The sequence below is a fragment of the Delphinapterus leucas genome, chromosome 16, assembly GCF_059928025.1.
Source record: "Delphinapterus leucas isolate spDelLeu-1000000601 "Yukka" chromosome 16, BTC_Dleu_Yukka2, whole genome shotgun sequence".
In the NCBI taxonomy this organism is placed as follows: Eukaryota; Metazoa; Chordata; class Mammalia; order Artiodactyla; family Monodontidae; genus Delphinapterus; species Delphinapterus leucas.
The window spans coordinates 10214518-10236632 of record NC_143144.1 but is presented as its reverse complement, the minus strand read 5'-3'; the positions used below and the strand labels follow the sequence as shown (position 1 = coordinate 10236632).

The 22115-nt window shown below is 43.3% G+C and overlaps 2 protein-coding genes across 5 annotated transcripts in view; one reads left to right on the top strand and one right to left on the bottom strand.

Annotated features, from left to right (window-relative positions):
* The window catches only part of HEATR1 (HEAT repeat containing 1), a 48026-nt gene extending 28923 nt beyond the window's left edge, over positions 1 to 19103 (top strand). For all 3 annotated transcript variants that reach the window (XM_022553203.3, XM_022553201.3, XM_022553202.3), the window contains exons 27-45: positions 1032 to 1150; positions 1246 to 1367; positions 2908 to 3036; positions 4499 to 4729; positions 5500 to 5626; positions 7059 to 7219; positions 9758 to 9804; positions 9906 to 10029; positions 10622 to 10762; positions 11277 to 11566; positions 12220 to 12370; positions 13338 to 13496; positions 13658 to 13792; positions 13919 to 14023; positions 14109 to 14277; positions 15009 to 15163; positions 15726 to 15884; positions 17560 to 17668; positions 18649 to 19103. In XM_022553203.3, the coding sequence (XP_022408911.1) occupies positions 1032 to 1150; positions 1246 to 1367; positions 2908 to 3036; positions 4499 to 4729; positions 5500 to 5626; positions 7059 to 7219; positions 9758 to 9804; positions 9906 to 10029; positions 10622 to 10762; positions 11277 to 11566; positions 12220 to 12370; positions 13338 to 13496; positions 13658 to 13792; positions 13919 to 14023; positions 14109 to 14277; positions 15009 to 15163; positions 15726 to 15884; positions 17560 to 17668; positions 18649 to 18737 (2722 nt within the window). In that variant the 3' untranslated portion in view covers positions 18738 to 19103. The remainder of the gene's footprint in view (positions 1 to 1031; positions 1151 to 1245; positions 1368 to 2907; positions 3037 to 4498; positions 4730 to 5499; positions 5627 to 7058; positions 7220 to 9757; positions 9805 to 9905; positions 10030 to 10621; positions 10763 to 11276; positions 11567 to 12219; positions 12371 to 13337; positions 13497 to 13657; positions 13793 to 13918; positions 14024 to 14108; positions 14278 to 15008; positions 15164 to 15725; positions 15885 to 17559; positions 17669 to 18648) is intronic.
* The window catches only part of LGALS8 (galectin 8), a 32168-nt gene continuing 25016 nt past the window's right edge, over positions 14964 to 22115 (bottom strand). For both annotated transcript variants that reach the window (XM_022553204.3, XM_089897463.1), the window contains one exon: positions 14964 to 21757. In XM_022553204.3, the coding sequence (XP_022408912.1) occupies positions 21608 to 21757 (150 nt within the window). In that variant the 3' untranslated portion in view covers positions 14964 to 21607. The remainder of the gene's footprint in view (positions 21758 to 22115) is intronic.

Genomic DNA, 22115 nt, shown 5'->3' with positions numbered 1-22115 from the left:
TTCACAGTCACTTCTTCCTTAGCTAGTCTGTAAAAGAGAGCAAGTTGAATACTATAGTTGAAAGATTTAAAGAATGATTATAGGAACCCGTTGCCAGGGCCCGAAACTAACCTTCATCCTGTATTACGTAATAAATGAGCGCTTTCTCCAGCCTACTTTCCTTCCTCACTTTCAACACCATGTCCCCGGGGGCATCATTACTTGTATTTAAGGATATAGTGTGACACCTGCTATATTTTTCAGGTGTGCGTTATTAGATAGCTATAGTGTATGCATTGCATCGCGGATGTGTGCTCTCGTCCAAAAAGAAGGTAATTCTCAAGGTTGTCCTCTAAGGAGATTTAAAATAGGTTGATGGAAGGTGCGATAGAGAGGAGAGGTAATGTGACATAAGCGCCTGCCTGCACTAGAAGAATCAGAGTTAGAAATCTTACATCATGTTTATAGACTTGATGTTTTTTGATTTTTTTAATAAGGTTATTTATTTATTTTTGGCTGCATTTGGTCTTTGTTGCTGCTTGCAGGCTTTCTGTAGATGTGGCAAGCAGGGGCTCTAGGCACGTGAGCCTCAGTAGTTGTGGCATGCAGGCTCAGTAGTTGTGGCTTGTGGGCTTTAGAGCGCAGGCTCTAGACTTGATGTGTTTTTTGTTTTTTGTTTTTTTTTGCGGTCCGCGGGCCTCTCACTGTTGTGGCCTCTCCCATTGCAGAGCACAGGCTCTGGACACGCAGGCTCAGCGGCCATGGCTCACGGGCCTAGCCGCTCCGCGGCATGTGGGATCTTCCCGGACCGGGGCACGAACCCGTGTCCCCTGCATCGGCAGGTGGACTCTCAACCACTGCGCCACCAGAGAAGCCCTAGATTTGATGTTTAAATAATGTTAATATTTTATTAACATTAAATGTTTAATGTTAATGTTTTATTTTAAATTAAATGTTTATTTAATATGTGTTCTGGACAGTGGTCATTAATGCAGCACTGAAATTGTACAACTCTTTCATTTCCCATCATTTCTCTTCCGGGCATCCTGAAGGTGTTTAGAGCCTTTGCCACCGGAGCAGGGAAGTATGGAATACACCAAACAGTTAATTCTAAGTTGTTTGCTTAACATCTGCCAAAAACTCTCTCCAGATGGCGGCAAAATACCAAAAGGTGTGTAATTTGTTGGAAGGAAAGGGGGGAAGGATTATCTACTCTGAGTATGAATGTACCTACCACTTAGAGATTTTTTATTTCTCGCCCTGTAGATGTTCTCGATGAGGAGAAGTTCAACGTGGAATTGATAGTTCAGTGCATCCGCGTTTCCGAGATGCCTCAGACCCATCACCATGCCCTTTTACTTTTGGGTACTGTTGCTGGAATATTTCCTGTAAGTGTTAACGATTTAAGACTTAAGCAGATATTTTTTTCCGTGGAAATGCGTAGGCCTGCACTGTTCTGAATTCAGTGGACATTTTGGATCTTACAGCACTGATGGGACTCTTGGCCCTGTTTCTTTAATAGCTGAGACAGTGAGCTGGTTGATCTTGCTCTGCTTTGGTTCCCCTTTTTGTGAAGTGGAGAATAATAGTAACCTTCGTAGGATTGTTGTGAGAATGGGATTGGATAATTTATTGTTAGCACTTAGCACAGTGCTAGGTGCAGTGTAGCTATCCAATAAGTGGTGGTATTAGTGTTATTTGGAAAAAATCCCGTGAATCCTCAGGTAATCCTCACACAGCTTTCACAGTGACTTAAAATTAATTTGATTATAAAGTACCTCAGTTAAAGAAATTGTGTTCCTTATAGAAATACGTCATTTAAAAAATTTTGAAGAGATTGAAATTATTTTCATGTAGGGGATTTAGGTCAGATGTACTTAATCTGGAGTTGGTTTTCCATGACCTTTAGCGGGTCTCTTAATCTACTAAAATCACATGCAAGATTTAACGCGTATGGGGTTTTTTTTCCCCTTGGTGTAGAGTCAGTAGATCTCAAAGGGGTTGATAATCCAGAAAAAATTAAGAATCATTGATATTTTTCTTTTGTTTTTATTGAAATATAGTTCGTATGCCATATGAATATATAGTTAAATGCCACCCATTTAAAGTATGCAATTCATTGGTTTTACTTTATTCACAGAATTGTACAATCATCACCATTATGTACTTCCTAAATGTTTTCATCAACCCCAGAAAGAAACCCCGTATGCATCAGCATTCACTGCCTGTTTCCTTTACCACCAGCAACCCTGATCTACCTTCCCTATCCTAGACGGTTCCTGTAATGAAATCTTATAATACGTGGCCATTTTTGTGTCTGTTTTGCACTTCATGTAACGTTTCCAAGGTTCCTCCGTTGTGAAGCTTGAATCAGTATTCTTTTTATGGCTGGATAATATACCATTGTACGTGTATACCACATTTTGTTTATCATTAGTTTACGGACATTTAAGTTGTTTCCACTTTTTGGCTGTTAACAGTTACGCTGCTGTGAACACTCGTATAGGAGGTTTTATGTGAATATGTTTTCAGTGTTTTCAATAGGAGCGGAATTGCTGGGTCATACGCCAACTTAACTTTCTGAGAAACTGTCAGACTGTTTGCCAGAGCGTCTGTACCATTTTGTACCCACCAAGCAGTGTCTGAGGGTTCTATGTCCCCACTCCCTCACAGCTGTTATTGTCTTATTATAGTCATCCTAGTGGGTATGAAGTGGTGTCTTCTGATTTGGATTTTGCATTTTCTTAATAATTGATATTGATCATCTTTTCATGTGCTTATTGACCGTTGGTTTATTTGTGGAGAAATGTCTTTGCGAATCCTTTGCCTATTTTTAATTTGAGTTCTTTTTATTGCTGATTTTAATGAATCTTGATACTTGATGTGCTGCTTAAAATGGAAAATATGGAAAAATGTGTTTTCTTTCAGGATAAAGTTCTACACAACATCATGTCTATTTTTACATTTATGGGAGCCAATGTGATGCGTCTAGATGATACTTACAGTTTTCAAGTCATTAACAAGACAGTGAAAATGGTAATTCCGGCACTTATGCAGGTAAGCTGTCTTTCCACCGTCATGGGTGTTATTTTTCTGATTTTTAAGATTTTACATAGAATGAAATTCAAGTAGTGGTAAATACATGACGTGAAAAGCCTTTCTGAAATGCTCAGGTATTTATATGCCCCTTAAATTTTAAAGTGGTGAAGCTAAGGAGTACTCTTGGAAATAATGTCTTTTCCAGAAATACCTACAAACATGCCGAGCTGGTTCTGCTGTACTGCCAGGGTGTAACTATACAAGTGCCTTAACATTCCTCTGACAAAGTGCATTTACATTTACTGTGTATCTCAGGACATTGCGTCAGTTTGATAAGACCCCTGTGTAGGTCGATGAAATAGGAAGTTTTAGAGCAAATGTGTTAACATACAATTCAACAAACATTTACCGAGCATTCCCTTGAGAGCTCAGTACACAAAGAGATGAGTGAGACCTGGTCTCTGCCGGACTAGTCTCGGCAAGGAGTGAAGACTTTGAAACTAAAAAGTAGCCTTGAACATGAATGGGCATGGCTGTCCACTTGCGTTTTCTGTTTACCCCCACTGTTGTCACTGTCTTTCCTCATGCTATTGACCATTTCAGCGATGACCATACCCAGCACCTCCTCCTTTTAATCTTGGTACAAGGTTGGTATTCTCTGTCCAGCAAGTTGGCCATTACAGGAGACGTATATAAAAAGGAAAATAACGATATGCGTTAATATGGTATATGCCAGTGGTATTTGATAAACACTGAAGAGTTCAGGATAGGGGAAGGTCCACGTGGGCCAGGATGACCACACAGACTTTATTAAGAACTGGACTTGAATGGGTCTGAAGAGGAGATAGGATTTGCCCCCTGAAAGGGCAGGCAGTCCCTGTCTGGGGGTGGTGTGCGCAGTGTGTGTGAGGGACGTGGAGAGCCGAAGCGGGTGGAAGTAGGGGCACCGGGCTAGCCATTCGTGCAGGTGTTTGTTCCTTCATCCTTTCATCCATTAGGCTGTTATCTTCTGAGCACCCACACCAGGTGGTTTGAACTTTATTCTGAAAGCAGCAGGGAGCTGATGGCCTTGCCACACTCTGCTTTTCAGATTAAACCGTTCTTCTCGAGGCACAACTCAAATCCTGCTTGGTTTTTGCAGGACAGCCCGAGAGCAGCCTTGCTCTCAGGGCCCGTCTTTGGCATCTGCCATCTAGTGCCTCCTGTTACCTTTTCACAAGTGTATTGTGTCTCGTGGAGATGATACATCTCCTTTGGGGAAGTGCTCACGCCATGCACTTTGTAGTCCCCTCAGGGCCACAGAGTGCCGAGGACATAATCTATATATGCTCCTTGAATACTTACCGATTGGTCTTTGATTATTAGAATTCCTTTGATAACTTTTTGGGGGCACATCTGAAGGCCTTTTCGTGTCTGCTTATAGCTTGTCTCTTGGAGGGTTATTTGCTTCTACTCAGTGTCCCTGCTTGCTGTCCTGCAGTCTGATGGTGGCGACTCTGCAGAAGTCACGAGGAACGTGGAGGGCATCGTGGTCAAGATCATGAACGTGTTTGTGGACGCGCTGCCCCACGTGCCCGAGCACAGGCGCCTGCCTGTCCTCGTCCAGCTTGTTGGCACCCTGGGCGCAGAGAGATTCCTCTGGGTTCTCCTCCTCCTGCTGTTTGAACAGTATGTCACCAAAACAGTGCTGGTGGCTGCCTTCGGAGAAAAGGTCAGAGCGTAGGGCGCGGTGACAAGAAAAAACGGGGGGTGTTTCACACAGATTTTGTGTTACTTTCCACTTTAAACGTGGGGCTGGTGATGCCTAGTGTGCACTACTTAACAGTGTATGCGCAGAAGGGCTTTCAAAGGTGTTTCTAGCATTCTTTGAAATTGCTTCCAGAGCCTGAGGCACTGAATACCCTCAGGAGCAACAGGGCTCTCCTGAGGGTGACTTGACTTTTCTAAGAAACTAGGCTGATGCCATGCTGGGTGGGTGTATTTTAATTAAGCCCCAAAGAGTACAGCTGTACAGGAATTAAGCTGTCTCCTGAACATGGTGTTGAAGGCATTTTAGGGGGCAGGGGAGGAGGGTCGGTGTCACTGAAGTCAGTGAGATGCAGGTGACAGTTTTGAAGAGCCCTGTTTTGAAGAGAGATGAGGGCAGAAGTTACACGTCCAGGGCTGTTTTTAAATGGCTTCTTAGACATGGGATCCAGGAATAGATCTAGAGCCTACTCCAAGTAAAGTAATATGTTCATTTCTGCCAGATATCATAATGCAGTTTATCCTGGAATTATGCCTCATAATTCTCATAAATTGGCTTTTTTATGTAAGAAGCTCAGTACCTGATTCCTCTGGTCATACACGTGACCATAAGGAACAGCGTGGAGTGGCTTTCTGTGCCAAGAAGTACTCTTAAAACGTTTCCCTTATTTGTACTTACTAAGTAACATAAATTGGAGAGGTACAGTTTATGACCTACTTCTCTCCTCTACACAGGATGCTGTTTTAGAGGCAGACACTGAATTTTGGATTTCAGTCTGTTGTGAATTTACTGTCCAGCATCAGATCCAAAGCTTGATGAATATCCTTGAGTACTTAATGAAGCTGCCAGAGGAAAAAGAAGGTGGGCATTAAGTCCGATGTTAATTACTGTTTAATCTGGAAGCTTGAGAGAGGCAGAAGGCAGCTTGTCTTCAGAACCCATGGTGCGTCCTTAGAAGGATTTTTTAAAGTAAGTTAGTAATTTTTATTCGAGTATACGGTTGTTACCTTCTCAAATGTTTATGGAAAACAGTAAGTGGGATTTCTGCTTGCCGTTCCTCACATGTTGACTTTCAGACCTCTGTGCCTCTGTGCCTCTGTGTGGTCTGTGGAGTGTTCCAAGTGTCTGGGATGAATTGATGGTAAAGTGACAGCAAGTTAGCAGCATCTTATTAGCTGTATCTTAGTTTCCCCTTAAAATGTGGAGCTTTTTTTTTTGTTTTTTGTCCTCGCCGTGCGGCTTGAGGGATCTTAGTTCCCCAACCAGGGATTGAACCTGGGCCACGGCAGTGAAAGCATGGAGTCCTAACCACTGGCCCGCCAGGGAGTTCCCGTGAAGACCTTTATAAGAAGAAAAATAAAGCAGGTACCACAGCAGTGGTAACTAAATATGAAAATTTTATCACGTAGGGGTCTTGAAGAAAATTCCGCTAATTACAGCACCAATGAGGTTGGCTTAAGAAAGGGCTGACGTGTTGACTGTTCTTAGTTCTCTGCCCTTTGGAGCAGAACAGTGAGGTACATTAGAAAGAAGGGTCTGAAGACTCCGCAGGGACTGTTGTCTGGGTGACCGGCCGTTTACCTTGTCTGCCCTGCTTGGCCGGGTTTGGGAGGGACAGAGCTGGGAGGCGCCGGTGAGCTGTGTGTGGTGACGTGCTGAGGACGAAGCCTTCATTCTGAGTCACTCTCTGGGACAGTGGTTTTTAAGTGGCCCACCATGGACCCCCAGCCATGGCACCCCAACCCCTTTCATATTTGATACATTTGAATGTGGGATTCTACGGAGTTTTAGGACAGACATCTGCAGCTTTTAGAGTTAAATGTTGAAGGCAAGGGATGACTCTCCTTTAGTCTGTTGTGGGCCATCAAAGTAAATGTCTCTGCAGCTTTGGAAATGGGGCATGGAGCCAGTTCAGACTCCTTTTGCAGTATCTTTGTCTTCTATTTATTTGTCTCAGCTACCTTATTTTTTGTTTGGTTGGTTTTCCATACTCTATTCTCAGGGCTGTTTGGGTACTTTCTTGGTAAATATACTCCTATCTTTCACTGATTTAGAAGAGGAAAAACTGGGTATAACGAATTATATATACACATGCATATGTATAATAATATACATATTGTATATTATGTGTATAGCAGAGTAACAGATTTCTCTCTAAAAATTGTATGCATTTGAATGTGGGATTCAAATTTGAATTCAAATTCAAATTACCCTGCTCATTATGTCTGTATCTATATACCAAAGAATCAGGTCGAAGATGAGTGAGGTCACTTGTTTTGTTGCTTTTTTTCAGAAACCCTTCCCATATCAGTATCTTACAAGAGCGAATCACAAGAAGAAATGCTACAGGTTTTTAACATAGATGCTCACACTAGCAAGCAACTGCGGCATTTTAAATTTTTGTCAGTGTCCTTCATGTCTCAGCTCCTGGCTTCCAATAATTTTATCAGAAAGGTGAGCTGTTCTTTAAATGTGTTTGCTTTTTCTGAAGGAACTGTGTTTTAGGCTAGTAAAAACAGCTCGGCAAGTCTCTCATGAAAACGTGAGGCATGCCTGTAATAGAAACAGGTAGTGCTCTTCACCTCAACATGAACACCCGTTGGGCACGATCTACTAAGACTGTATATACGTAAACCCTGTGGCTCAGCAGTTCTGTTCTCAAGTGGTATATACCCGCAGAAGTGTGTGAACACGTGCACCAAAAGACATCGACAAGAATGTTCATGGTAGCATTGTTCATGGTGCCCAGAACTGGCCACAACCCAAGTGTCCATCATCAGTGGAGTGGACAGAGCGTCTCGTCATAGCTGGACGTGGGTGGACCTCAGTGACACACAGCTATCTGGTGACTCGTCAGCATAACATCGAAGGAGAGAAGGCAGACCCAGAGCGATGCATCCTGTGATTCCGGTTGTATGAGGTTCAGAAACAGGCAAAGCACACCTGTGGTTTTAGACGTAACAACAGTGTCTATCTTTGGGAAGGAGGAAAGGGCAGGGTCAAGTAGGGGAAGGATTCTGAGGTGCTGATAACATGCTGTTTCTTTACCCAAATATAGTGAGCTCTACACACATGATTCGTGCACCTTTCTGTTTGTGTGCTAAACTTTCAATTAGGGAGAAAGAAGGAAATACAGAAACAAAATGAAGAAATAAACAGAAAGGAGGATCCAGGGTCATGACCAGGAACGTAAGAATGGCTGAGCATTCAAATATCTGTATTCTGTTTCTGTTATAATGCATGAACAGATCCGGGGGGAAACCTATGATCATTGAAATATTTAGAGAAAGAATTTAGTGAATCCAGCGCATATTCGTGATTTCAGAAAAATAATCCTCACCACCGTGAGATGGACAGAACTCCTCAGCCTGATAAAGACATCCGTCAGAAGCCTGTGGTTTACAGCACACTTCATGATGAGACATGTGCCTGTTAAAGTCTGGAACAAAGGCGCCCTCTGTCACTATTCCTACTCAGCAAAAGAAATGAAGTGTAAGAATCAGAAAAAAAGAGACTTGATGAACTTGTAGAACTGGGAGTTAGCTCAGCGAGCTCACTTGAGAGTGATCAGCGTAGACATTGCTCTGTGTCCAGCAGGCTTGCCGAGGACGGCGGTGCTTCCCAAGCACGCGGGCGGGTCAGTGTGACTGGACATCAGGCGGACACACCCATGCGATGTAAGAAACGTGCCCCATGGCTGGTAGCACCACATGGCAGTGGGGCGAGAAAAAGGTCCAAGAACTAGAGCTGGCACGGTCTGTTTTCCAAGTGGGGGGAAGAAAGACTGATCTTACATATAAACAAAAGACAGTTTTAGGTGGATTAAAAACTTCAGTGTGAAAAGAATTACTTAGCACTTTGAGAAGAAAACCAAAGGAAAAACATCGTTGTACCTGGAGGGTGGAAAAGAATTTCTTAAGAACTTGAACCAAAAGCCACCATAAACAGTGAAAAGAAAGCCACAGACTAAAAGAAGGGTATTGCTGTTTATAAATCAAGAAGCATCCGTTTCTGTTAGGACAGCTGGCAAAGAATATGAATTCATTGAAGAGGAATCACAAATGGCCAATGTGACAAAACAACCTCCCTAGTAAGAATGAAAATTCAGATTATAGAGGATACCACCATGATGTTATCAAACTGGCAGGAAGTTTAAAGTTGTTAATACAAGAAGTGGCAAGGCTGGGGGGACACGGTCATTTTTGTACAGTGATGGGTAGCAGGAGTTGGTACAGCCACTTCAGAAAGTGCGGGGCAGTGTCCATTCAAAGTGAAGATGCTCACCCCTGCTATCTAGCAGTTTCCTTTCTCTACGAAAACTTGCCTAGATGCTCAAGGAGAAAGGTTCTTTTTTAGCACTGTTACTAAAGGGGGGAAAAAAAGGGCCATAAAACTAAATATCTACCAAGAGAGGTGAATGAATAAATAAGTCGTGGTACATGGAGAGGAATACTGTGTGCAGTTAAAACGAATGAACTAGAACAACATAAGTTACCATAGATAGATCTCAAAAATCTAATATAATCAAGAAAGCATGTTGCCGGCTGATACGTACTGTTTGATAACATTCAGCCACAGATTCAAGTTTGTGGGGCTTGGGGTGGAAGGAGATTGGGATTAGGGAACGATACAGAGGGGACTACAGCTGTGTCCTTAAGTTTAACATCTTAAAATTAGATATGGGCTAGCGAAAGATTAGCACTTTAGAAAACTAATAGGTGTTAATCGTTTGCTGTATTTTTCTGAATCTTTGTAGTACTTTACAGATAGTATGAATATCTATAGAATGTAATCAAAATAAGTGAAAAGACTAATTAAATTAAGGGAAATGGAGTTATTACAGTATGACGGGGTGATCTGGACCTGATTAACTTGTAATGTCAGAAAACACTGGGGAGCGAGTTGGTCGGTCTCCGATGTTTCATCGCACTTCAAATGATTTTTCATCATCGGCTGTCATATTGTTCTAATGACGCCTTCTTTAAAATTCAGGTAGTTGAAAGTGGCGGTCCTCAGGTGTTGACAGGCCTTGAACAGAGGTATGTTACTTTTTAAAATTCGTATTTGGAAATAATTTCAAACTTTTAATCAAAAAGCTGGAAGAAGTACACAAGACTCTTATGAGTCTCCTGTGTTTCAGGTTGCTAGAAATGGTTCTTGGCTACATTAATGCTGTAGCACAGTCCATGGAAAGAAACGCAGACAAGCTCACTGGGAAGTTTTGGCGAGCACTCCTCAGTAAAGCTTATGACATGCTGGACAAGGTGGGTGTTTATTTCTCCCTGTCTTCTGTGTTTTGTTGCTGTTCTATGTCACCATAAAGTTATTTAACAGAAAGTTTTACTTTAAGAGTAAACTTAGCAATAGCTTAACAGAAGGCAGCCCAGATTTTTCTTGGAAAAGAATCTCTTGATGACTGGAGATCATTTTATCTGGAAAACAGTTGTTTCCCTACCAATTATGAGAACATGTGCCTCAATAAATATGATGCTTTAAATATTGATTCATGTCCCGCTATATAATGTTCGCTTTATTCAAGTGGAATAAAAGATACCTATTCAGTGGAGTTTCTAGTTCATCAGTAAAATCACTGGCCAAGACCACTGTTTAAGATCTAGCTGAATTGCTTAGCTCCATGGCATTGAGCAGTTCACTTAGTGTGAGCATCCTTTTGTTGTTGTTTGATAAATGTGGTTAGTAATGCCTCCCTAAAAGGTTAGTCTAACAACTAGATAGTGAGCGAAAATGCCTCGCACCTAGAAGGTGTGCAGCGAATGGAAGTCTGTCTTAAATGAGTCATCTTCCCTTTTGTATTTTTTATTTTCCTTTTTTGTTAAATGTAAAACTGCTGTGTAGGTCAATGCCTTGCTGCCCACAGAAACCTTCATCCCTGTGATCAGAGGGCTGCTGGAGAACCCGCTGCCCTCTGTTCGCCGGAAAGCTTTGGATCTTTTGAACAACAAATTACAGCAGAAAACCTCTTGGAAGAAGAAAATTGTAAGTGAAGACTGTGCTACAGACCCATTTCCCATTCTTCGCTTTATCAGAGCTGCATTTAACTGCTTGAAGTTTCTCCAGTGGTACAATTTAAATAAGTGTATTATTATCCAAATACAATGCTGTGATGCGTGTGTGTTTAAAATGTGATGCTAATTCTGATAGGAGCCACGTATATACGTGTTATAAGAGCTCTTAGAGTGGAATTGCACCCTAGCAGTATTCTTGCTTAATATGGACCATATGTTGCCTTAACTTTAGCACGATTCTAATCCTCCTTCACTCCACACGGGTAGGGTGCTTCATATAAATACAGAATTGGTTGCAAGCACATGTGTCCATTTATCGGTAAATAAAGCAGATGGAGAAAAGGTCGCTTGTGTTTAATCGTGTGGCGCAGGACGTCTTGGTCTGATCTCCATTTAGGCAGAGTCTCAAGCAGTAAAACTGGAGAAAAGGACTAGCATTTTGTTTGCACCTTTAGTTATGTGGGACGGTGGGCTGTCTTTTTCAGGTTTACCACTTCCTGGAACTGGTCCCAGTCCTTGTGGCCATGGTGAAGCATAAAAGAAAGACATTAGAAGAACAACCAATCAACAGACAGACAGCTTTGTACACCTTAAAGCTTTTATGCAAGAATTTTGGTGCAGAAAATCCAGAGCCTTTTGTCCCTGTGCTGAACACTGCCGTGAGGCTGATTGCTCTAGGAACAAAGGAGGAGAAGAACGTCCTGGGGGGTGCCCTGCTGTGTGTGGCCGAGGTGATCTCCACGCTGGAAGCCCTGGCCATCCCTCAGCTCCCCAGGTATGTCGAGGGGACCGGACACAAGACCACCGCACGAGGTTTCTGGTATCAGCTGGAAAATAAAAGCTTAGTGACTTTTTCCCGAGTGTCAGTAGAAGTTTCATAAAATTAGATTTGTCAGAGAAGTGACCTTTTCTTCAAACCGGAAAATAATAACATTCTCGTTTACCTGGTGTGTATTGTCCCCCAGTTTTTGCTCCCCTTTGACCAGCGTTCCTCAGAAGCAGTAGGTGACAACACTGCTTCGTAGAGGGGCCCAGCCGGTTGGGCCACAGCTGCCAGGTGCTGGCTCTGTCGTCGGCTCTGGTGTTTGCCATCGTGCAGCCTCGCCAGCTGGCCAGGGTTACGCAGCCTATTAGAGCTTTGCCGTCTACAAATCGAGGCAGCACCAACCTCACGGGATGCCCGTGGGGCAGTGCGTGCAGGGCTTTTTTGCCCGACACACAGCAAGTGTTAAACTGCAAGGTGGTGGTGTTATTTAAGGTGATGTTGTGTCAGTACTGTGGGCACTGGGAGAGCTCTCGCTCTCGGTCACGTAAACCGTGTAGACGTTTTGTGGGATGTCAGAGATGTAACGGACACGGTTATTTGGATTTTTTCAGAGTGACTTCTGCTCCGTTCTCCTCAAAGAAACTTGTGCCCTTTCTTTCCAGCCTGATGCCGCCATTGCTGACAACCATGAGGCGCGCCCGCGACCTGGCCTCGGGCGAGGTCTACCTGCTCAGCGCCCTGGTGGCCCTGCAGAAGGTGGCTGGGACCCTGCCGCACTTCATCAGCCCCTACCTGGAAGGTGTCTTGTTGCAGGTGAGCTGGTGACCACAGGGGGGGAAGGGGAAAGCTTACAGATTTGATCATTTTATTTGTGCTTGACGTCTTTCGTTTGGCAGGAGGATTCTTATTTCTGAAAAGAGGTGCTTGTTTTTAGTGAATGTGTCCCTTTTTCACTGCCATCATCCCTCCTGTTTAGTCGTGACATTGGTATGGGTGTCACTCTGTCATGAGGCTCTTCTCTTTTTTGACTTTGCAGGATGTATTTCATTGCTTTCCCCGCCGTGAACTCCTTGGCCTTGGTCTGGTAGAGCTTCTTGTAGAAACAGGCATGCCCACTTAGTTCTTCACGTGAAGGTTTCTTAACCCTAAGGCGTCTGTCAGGGCGGAATGCCTGTGTTGCGGTCCAGACGGCGGACTAATGGCATTTCCAACAGAATGCAAATGCCCGAGTGGCCTCCCGCCCCACCCCGTGCTGTTGCATTGACCACTGGCCGTTTACGAGGTTAGGAGCCTTAAGTGCCGTGATGCAGATGACTTAACCGATTCACATACTCTCCAGCCAGGCCTTGAAGGTAGACTTCTTATAGAAAGGGACCTCTGCATCTGAGGAGCTTTCTAGATTCTTCAGCAGAGGAGAACGTGACTGTCTCTCCTCACGGGCCCCGGATTCCTGTTCTCTAAGATCGCCGTTCCCAGAGCTCTGCGTCCTGCCTTCCACCATCTGCCTGCATCCCTGACTCCCTCTTGGAAAGAGGCATCTGTCCATTTTTATCTATTTAATTTACATTAAGTACTACAGATGTATTTTTATTTACTTGTTTAGCATTCGGGGTTGGCATTAAAAGGAATCCTGTGTTGGTGGTGAGTGCACTGAACGCTCCCAGTCACCAGCGTTTGGACTGGCTTTTCCATCCTTACCAGGACTTTCTGTAAGTGTGTAGACAGATGCTCCCGGCGAGGACCCGTGGTGGCCTTGATCGTTGTTGTTATATTCCTACAGGTGATTCACTTGGAGAAAATCACTAGTGAAATAGCTCCTGCCTCCCAGGCTAACGTCCATCTCATGTCCCTTAAAAAGACGCTGGCTACCACGCTGTCACCCCGAGTCTTACTGCCAGCCATCAACAAGACATACAAGCAGATTGAGAAGAACTGGAAGGTTAGACCGTACTGGGTATTAGACTCTGGAGGAGGGAGATATGGTGCTGAAATGTTTAGATTTTCACTTAAAGAAGAATATGGTGGTTTAATTCCATTATAAATGCATTAATGAACTAGAGGAATATTAACAATTGGCATGTCTCTTGACTGTGTTTTCAGAATCTCATGGGCCCATTTATGAGCATCTTGTGCGAGCACATCGGGGTGATGAGGAAGGAGGAGCTCGCCTCCCACCAGCCCCAGCTTACCACGTTCTTCCTGGAGGCCCTGGACCTCCGCGCCCAGCACTCTGAGGTAGGCGTGTTCCCCGTCCCCAACCCCGCGTCCTAAACTTCTCACCTGACTCAGACCTGTTGTACTTGTCAAAGTTAGGGCTAGATGTCACTACTCTGGCTAACAAATCAGCTCTTCTGTTTTCAGAATGATCTGGAGGAAATTGGAAAAACGGAAAATTACATCATTGACTGTCTTATGGCCATGGTTGTAAAACTTTCTGAGGTCACATTCAGACCCCTGTTCTTCAAGGTGAGCTCTTTTCCTCTACTGCTCCTTTTACTCACGTATCAGTTGTAAGATCGGAAGAAGAAACTAATGCTACTTTGTCTTTTAGCTGTTTGATTGGGCTAAAACAGAGGACGCCCCAAAGGACAGACTGTTGACATTTTACAACTTGGCAGATTGCATTGCTGAAAAACTGAAAGGGCTTTTTACCCTGTTTGCTGGCCACTTAGTGAAGCCTTTCGCTGACACCTTGAACCAGGTGAACATCTCCAAAACAGGTAGGTAGCTGACTCCAGGTCAGCTGGCGCCCTTGCTCTGTGCACCTTAGCGGGATGCAGTAAGTATAAGGAAGGTGAATTCTTTATAGTCAGTCGTCAGACACTGAAGTGTTGTAGCACTTTTCCTTTAGCAGTTAATTAATGTTATTAATTAACTGACTCACTTGGGAGGAAGAATAAATGGGCAGTCCTGTGTTATTGGAAGTAACTCTAAAACATTAAGATTGGTTTATTTTTTAATGCTAATAAGCAGTCCACTTGCCAAACTAAGCAATCTTAATAACCAAGAATCTTTTTTTTCTTTTGGGGGGCCCGCGGGCCTCTCACTGCCGTGGCCCCTCCCGTTGCGGAGCACAGGCTCTGGCTGCGCAGGCTCAGCAGCCATGGCTCACGGGCCCAGCTGCTCTGCGGCTTGTGGGATCTTCCCGGACCGGGGCACGAACCCGTGTCCCCTGCATCGGCAGGCGGACTCTCAACCACTGCGCCTCCAGGGGAGCCCTTAATAACCAAGAATCTTAACAACTCTGAAAGAACAGATCACTCCCCCGAGAGACCGTCCATTTAATTTGTGCTCTGCCTTCATCCTGATTGTGATTTCTAGATCATTTTAGAAATAACCTTCTGGTTATAGTTCTGTTAATAGCGATTTGAAGTTAAACACTGGAGATCAAATTGTGAAATTCAGCTTTTTGTTATTTTTGTTCCCATTTGTTTCTCTCCCCTATCTACAGATGAAGCGTTTTTTGACTCTGAACGTGACCCTGAAAAGTGCTGCTTGCTACTGCAGTTTATTCTGAACTGTTTATATAAAATCTTCCTCTTTGACACCCAGCATTTCCTAAGTAGAGAGAGAGCAGAAGCCTTGATGATGCCCCTGGTGGATCAGGTAACCAGTGGAATCATCTTCTGTTAAAAGATAAGGAAACCATCAGTGTTACATGCCTGCAGGGTTTATATCAACCAGAACCACAGTTTGGTGTTTTTTTCCTTTTCATGAAATTTTTATTTTAAAATTGATTTCTCATTTTTCATGGATGTATTAATAACTTATCTTTGTAGCGGCATTTACCGAGTGTTACTTTAAATTTTTTCAAATAAGAGATATGATGTAAGGTGTATTAAGTTTTTAAGTCTTAAAAACTGGGTTCATTGAGAATGTGTCAGGGTCTGGCTGCCCTCCTCTCAGGTTCTGCAGGGGGAAAGGGATGATGCTAAGGGCTGTGATTCCATTTGAGTTCTTATAAGGTAGTAAATTTGTTCTCTTTCTCTTTCTCTCTCTCTCTCTCTCTCTCTCTCGAGAGCAAACAGTACCTGGTTTTTGAGAATAAACAGCACCTTGGTTTTTGAGCCTGCTGATATCAGGAAGGGTAGTAAAGTACTACATACATTGAGTATTTTCTCAAACAGCAATGAGACCCGTTGCTCAGTCCTTGTCTCACTGTTAACAGCTGGAAAACAGGCTTGGAGGAGAAGAGAAGTTCCAGGAACGGGTGACGAAGCACCTGATCCCATGCCTTGCACAGTTCGCAGTGGCCATGGCAGACGACTCGCTTTGGAAACCACTGAACTACCAGATCCTGCTGAAGATGAGGGACTCCTCACCCAAGGTTAGGAGCCGCAGTGCCAGCAGGGATGCTGTGCGCTCTCCCTGGGGCCTCACCGGTTTGTACTGCTGCGTGTCTTCTATGAGCACCAGGGTTCGGCTGTGTCAGGCAGAAGGTTGAGCCTGAGAAACTTGGTTTTCTCTTATAGGCCATTTATAAATAATGGCAGTCCTCCCCCATCCCCATGGTGTGCTAGGCACGAGCACTAAAATACTTTACACTTTTAAATATTGAAAAGAAAGACTTGAATTCCTCATGTTTCTTATGCACCATTTAAATGTCATTGTGCTCCCAGAGACAGCATGCTTTGTCTACAGAACATTCCTTTGAGTTAGAGCAGAGTATTATCCCTGTTGTGTATCGATCTCAGGGGTAGGACTTGGTGGAGTAACGCACGGTAAGGGCTAGCGGTTGATGCCCATTAACGGGGGTGGGGGGGATGAGCGGAAGTTTGGAAGTTTTCAAACTGTTCTATCAATGAATCGCCATTCCTCAAGCTAATTATCACACTAGAACCTCAGGGGATAAAACAGACTGAAGCAGAATTTTGTTAATAAATTTATTAGTTGAAATTCACAGCATTTCTTTATTAGGAAGTAATGAAAACAATGAGGCTGTTTTGATGAACCCCCAAATTTTATTTTTTTTCAGATTAATGTTTTTATTACTTTAATTTTTTCTAGTTCAGTTTCCTTTTTACACATGAAAGGATCGAAGTGCCCAAGGTTTTCTTTTTCTAGATTGGCTTGAAAGATCTTGGAAGTAAAATGTAATTAACAAAATATATTTTTCTTCTTCTTATGCTAATTCTTCTTCACAGATGTATGGATGGGAACCCCCAAATTTTAAATTGTAGGATCTTACAAAGTTGCAGCATTAAATTTGTTGTTTTGTGATATGTTGTTTTGATTGTACAATATCAAGAAAATCCTGATTGAACACAGGCAGTAACAAACGTTTTTTCAACAACTCACTTTGCTCTATCCAAATATTCTTTACCAGAATTACCCAAAACCAGAAAGAAGACTAACATAGCTTTTGTTTCAAAGTGAATCACTAACAAAACACAAACAACTGGTTGCATTCCTTGTCATAGACAAGTCATGTGAGCAACACTCCAGTCTTTTAAGTTCCAAAACTAGGACATTTATGACACAATGAGTGTGTTTTTTAGTCACGCTGAGGTGAGGGTGCGGCCAGAGCCGGCGCCTGGCCTCTCACACAACCACACTGTGACCCCAGTCAGGGTCCTGAGGACGGGAGTCCTGCCTGCAGTGGCCGGGGATGCGGTCCTGCCAGGTCAGCATCACCGGCAGCCAGGCCAGCCAGTGGCTCCAGTGCAGTCACATTTGATGACACACTTGAATTTGCAGGTGGCATTTTTACTGGTTTGTTTTAAGAAAAATGTTATAAAAAGACATTCACATGAAAGGCTTGTAGTTCTAGAACATAGATTGAAAAGCACTGATTTATAAGGTTGCCCATATTATAGACGGATCCCGAATTGTTAAACAAACTGGTATTCCAAGATGAAAGTTGGCCAGAAAGTGAAATAAACTCACGTGAGGTTAACAGTTTAAAATTCGGAGCTCATCTCAAGTTAGATCATAAAGTAATACAAGAATACTAGTTTGTTTTTTTTTTTTAATTATTCTTCACTTTTTTTTATCCCTTTCAGGTTCGATTTGCTGCTCTGATTACGGTGCTGGCACTGGCTGAAAAACTAAGAGAGAATTATATCGTCTTGTTACCAGAATCCATTCCTTTCTTAGCTGAACTGATGGAAGGTAATTCCCAAACTATTAAGAAATAGAGTGAACTTCTGTGGGAATGTGCCCAATGAGAATGCACATTTGGATAGCCTGTGATGAGCTCGTGTCTCCAGCCCTCTGTGCAGAGGCTGAGCTCCTGGTTTGAGTGGGGTGCACGGGCTGCCTCATTGTCATTTGAGATTTGTTTATAGCATAATCTCACTATCTTTACTTTTGTGTTTTTTTGCTGACATTGCAGACTATGATATTGTTTTTCTTTAACCTCATGCATGTCTATGATTGAATATTTTGGTCCACAGATATAGGGTTATTATACCAAAACATCCAGTGCCACTACGGCTGCAATGGGGTGGCTGCCTGTTAATGAGCAGCACTTACTCTGTGCTCTACGTGGATGATGTCGTTAATCCTCACAAGGCATATGCCGTTATCCCCCTTTCATAAAGGAAAAAACTAGAGGCTTTAAGAGATTAAGTAATCTAGCTGATAAAAATGTGTGACAGGTGGAACTGGGGTTTAAGTCCAGGTTTGCGCAGTTCTGGACCGAGGGCAGAACGCGCACTGTGCCACCACGCAGCCCAAGAAATAACAGTGCAGCTTATTAGCGGGGTGATGGAGGCGAGTAGACAGATGCCTTCATATTAGCGATTCACTGCTGATCCAAACCCAGGTGCCTGCACCTTTGTTTCCTCCCTCCTGGAGAGGGGCTGCGTGAACTACTAAGAGTGGCATCGCTTGGCATCGCTAGGCATCTGGAATTTTTGTTTGTGCACCACTCTTTTGGGGTCTGTCTTACTCTGCTTCCCCAGTCCTAGACCAAAAGAAGGGAATGAAGGCAGGAAGGAGGAGGGCAGAGGAGGGGTTTCCAGGATGGCTTCCGCCTCAGGACTGTGCTTCATTTCTCTTCTGACTGACGACCAGCGAATGCGAGATGTGAGGAACCAGGCTCTGAGAACTAAGGCAGGAAGACTGACTCATTTTGATTTTGTTTTTAGATGAATGTGAAGAGGTGGAGCATCAGTGCCAGAAGACTGTTCAGCGGCTGGAAACGATCCTGGGAGAGCCGCTCCAGAGCTACTTCTAAAACCTTGGTCTCTGGTATTTCATACTGTTCAGAGGTCAGACTTACTCATATTTTTATTTTGGGTGTTTAGGACCATATTACTTTTGGTGCCGCTAACACCTACTTGGACTTCTTTACAAGATTCCCACCTGGTTTGTGCTACCACATAAGCCTCTCCTGCCAGTTGTACAGAATATACAAAAGAGTAAATGATACATGGTATTTTTATACAGACTGCTGTTTGTTTAATTAAGACCATCGATGATGGTCTTTTCTGAGTGATGTTATTACCATTACATACATGATTAATTTTAGCACCCAAAGCTAACCCCCATTTAGACTGTAAAGCCTTAACTTTCCTGGTAAAGGACTATCTTTTGTACGTGGTATCCGTGTCAGAGATTTCACTCAAAGCAGCTTTTTACTTCAAGAAAATGAGAGTTATTCAGCACCCAACAAGAATGCTTTCAACTGTAAAGCCATTTGGACTTTTACTTTTCATTTTGGGTAGATGACACTTCAGTCTGTCTTAATTTTTGCGTGTGCTCATGGAGGGGAGTAGTTGTGGGACGCCATTTTCTGCTCTAGAATATGATCGTCTCTCCTTTATCCTTCAGTCTTTGGGGGGCAGGGGGTGGAGGCAGTAGGCTGTTTATAAAACAGCCACACCTCATTGCTCCCACAAATAATGAGGGCTCAGAAACACCAGGTGGTAAGAGGGAGCCCCTTCAGGGTTAGAAATGCTCACATTTCTATTGGTGGTTAACCAAGGATTACTTTTATGAGGAAAAAAGTAAACAACAGATTTCTTTTCAAAGCTTTGAAGTTCTCTAATCTCTGTACTATGTCATGGTGAAGCTGCAAAGTGAGGGCGCAAATAAAAGTAAACAAATCTGCCTTTATTTTGTTTAAGGCATTTTATTTATTTATGCCTTTTTAAAATTTAAGGCCTCTAAGCACTGTTCCATAGGTGTTCAAATCAAGTCTGAAAGCCCTTGATCTAATTTAATACAGAAACTTAGTGGGGAATTGTGACAAGCAAAGGCTGATTTGCAGTCTGGAGACGGAGCTTGCTAGGAACACATATTTCTCTTTATGAAACATCTCAACAGGATTCATTAATAAATGCTAATGGCTTCTTTTCAAAAAAAAGTCTTAAGATTTTGTATTTATTCTATCAAAGAAATGGTCAGACTTCTTAGTATCATCCACATAAAATGAAAATGAACTATGTTTAAGACTTACAGGAAACAAGGCAAGTGGGCTTTTCTTTTTTCCTAAGTGGTCCACCGTTTCCACCATCTGCCAGGCCCTCTGATGTTCTTTTCCGGAGGAAAAAAAAACCTTGGGGGATACTAGACCCTTCTTGCCTTCTACAGCTTTCCCAACATCCTCTCCTCCACCAGTGTTTTTTTGTTTGTTTTAGCTTGGCAAGACTGAGCATAATAAATTAATATGAAAAGGTGGAAAAGAATTAAGTGCTACACTGAGTACTTTTTAAAAGTAAGACTGGTAATAACAGTATTTTTTCCACTATAGGGATACAAATAATACCTAACCAAAAGCTGTTATGAAAATATTCCCAAATCCTGGCAGAATTCAGCCCAGCGATTTAATATAAAATGATCTGACTGATCTAGCTTTTTACCTCCCCACTCCCAAGGCTTTGAAATTCCCTGTGACAAGATCTGACCTGTAAGAATTCTACAAAGAACTTCTGCCAACTCTCTTCAAAGAGTAACAGAAAAAATTACAGAAGTGCAACAACAGTTTAACTTGCTGATACAGGTTTGATTTTAATCACTGAAGGGAGAACAGCGTTTTGATCTCAGCCACTAACGATGACGGGGTCGTCTTAGAAGAGGAGAGGCAGTGCCGGTCTGCGTGCAGACAAGCAACAGGCACGGCCTCTCTCTACTCCACTGGTCTCTGCCGGTGTATTACTCTCTGATAGGGCCTGTTCCATAATCAGTCATTAAGGCTAATCGTGACACTGCTTTGTCACCCACAAACATTTTACAAACTGAATCCATCTCTCGTCTACCTTAAACTTTCAGAGGAGAGACCTCTGACTCACCCTAAATTCCAATATTCTAAAATAAGCATTTACTGGTACAGAAGGTCAGTGGCCTGGAGATTGACATCAAGTTAATTTCAGCACCATTTGGTTTTGTTCGTTTTGCTTTGTTTTTTGCCTCTATCTTGTTGCTGTGTTCAGATCTCATAATGGTAATTATTTGGTAATGCTTACAGCTAGAAGATATAGATATTATGCTAAAGAAAACTGCCAGATTTAGGTCAACATCAATCCTCTCAATTACAGGATACGATCAAACACTGGGTATGAAGGGCAGCACTGCAGGAAGAGTGGTGTCGCCTATAGTGTCCTCAGGTGATCTAACAGAATAATTCTTTTAAGTGCCTGGTGAGTTTATGTAGTACGTGGAGGAGAAACAATGGCACAGTCGCAAAGCACGGAAGGTTCTGAGCTGAACAGAACAGGGAACGTACGTGCCTCACTGTGTCCTCCCAGCTCCCAGCACAGTGCTGGCAAAAGACAAGCGCTCCATGCAGGGTGGCTACTGTGTTACAGCAGGCTCTTAATAAACACTTGTTGAATGTGAAGTAGGTTTAAAAAAGAGGCGGCCAGGGTACAGGAGAGAGAGCAGAAAGGCCTGTTATAATAATGGCTATAAGCTGCTGTTGCCTCAAATGTCCTCATTTTTTGCTTGACAAAGTCTCACTGCGTGACATGGACTGAGGACACCCAGTAGGATTTACAGCTCATTTTAACAATATATATAAACCATATCATGAGAGTAAGATGCATTTTAACAAGGCCAGTGTTACAGAAGTCATCTGTATTTCAGTTTTTGTAGCACACCTGTCAGCTACCAGCTCCTTACTTCCAGTAAGTGGATATCGCCATCGATTTCCAGCGTGTCGATATGACTCAGGTCTTTAAATCTGTGTCTGTACTCCAGGCTGTGTACACCGTTTACTGCAACCTTGAATTCTCTAACATCACAATAAATTATCATCTGGAAGGAAAGTATACACAACATTAGTGGTGCCCCTGGGCTTAAGAGTTTGTTTCCCGCACACAAACAGGCGTGTCAAGTAAACCATTTGGTTTCCTCTCCCAGCCTGCCAGCGCCGACTCCCTGCTGCAGTTTCCAGGATCTGCCTAACGTGTATCTGTAGTGGCACTTTCTACCTTGTCCCACTCCAGGAAGTGGCTCTCACATGCCTGGACCCTCACACTGTCCCCAGGGCCTGCTGGCTTCCTGTCCTCAGCACGCGCCCTCTCCTGCCCTGTGCTCCTGGGGAAGTGGCAAGCCGCCCTCCTCGCCGACACTTGGGAAGGAGAAAGTGGCTGACCGTGACACTCGCTCACAG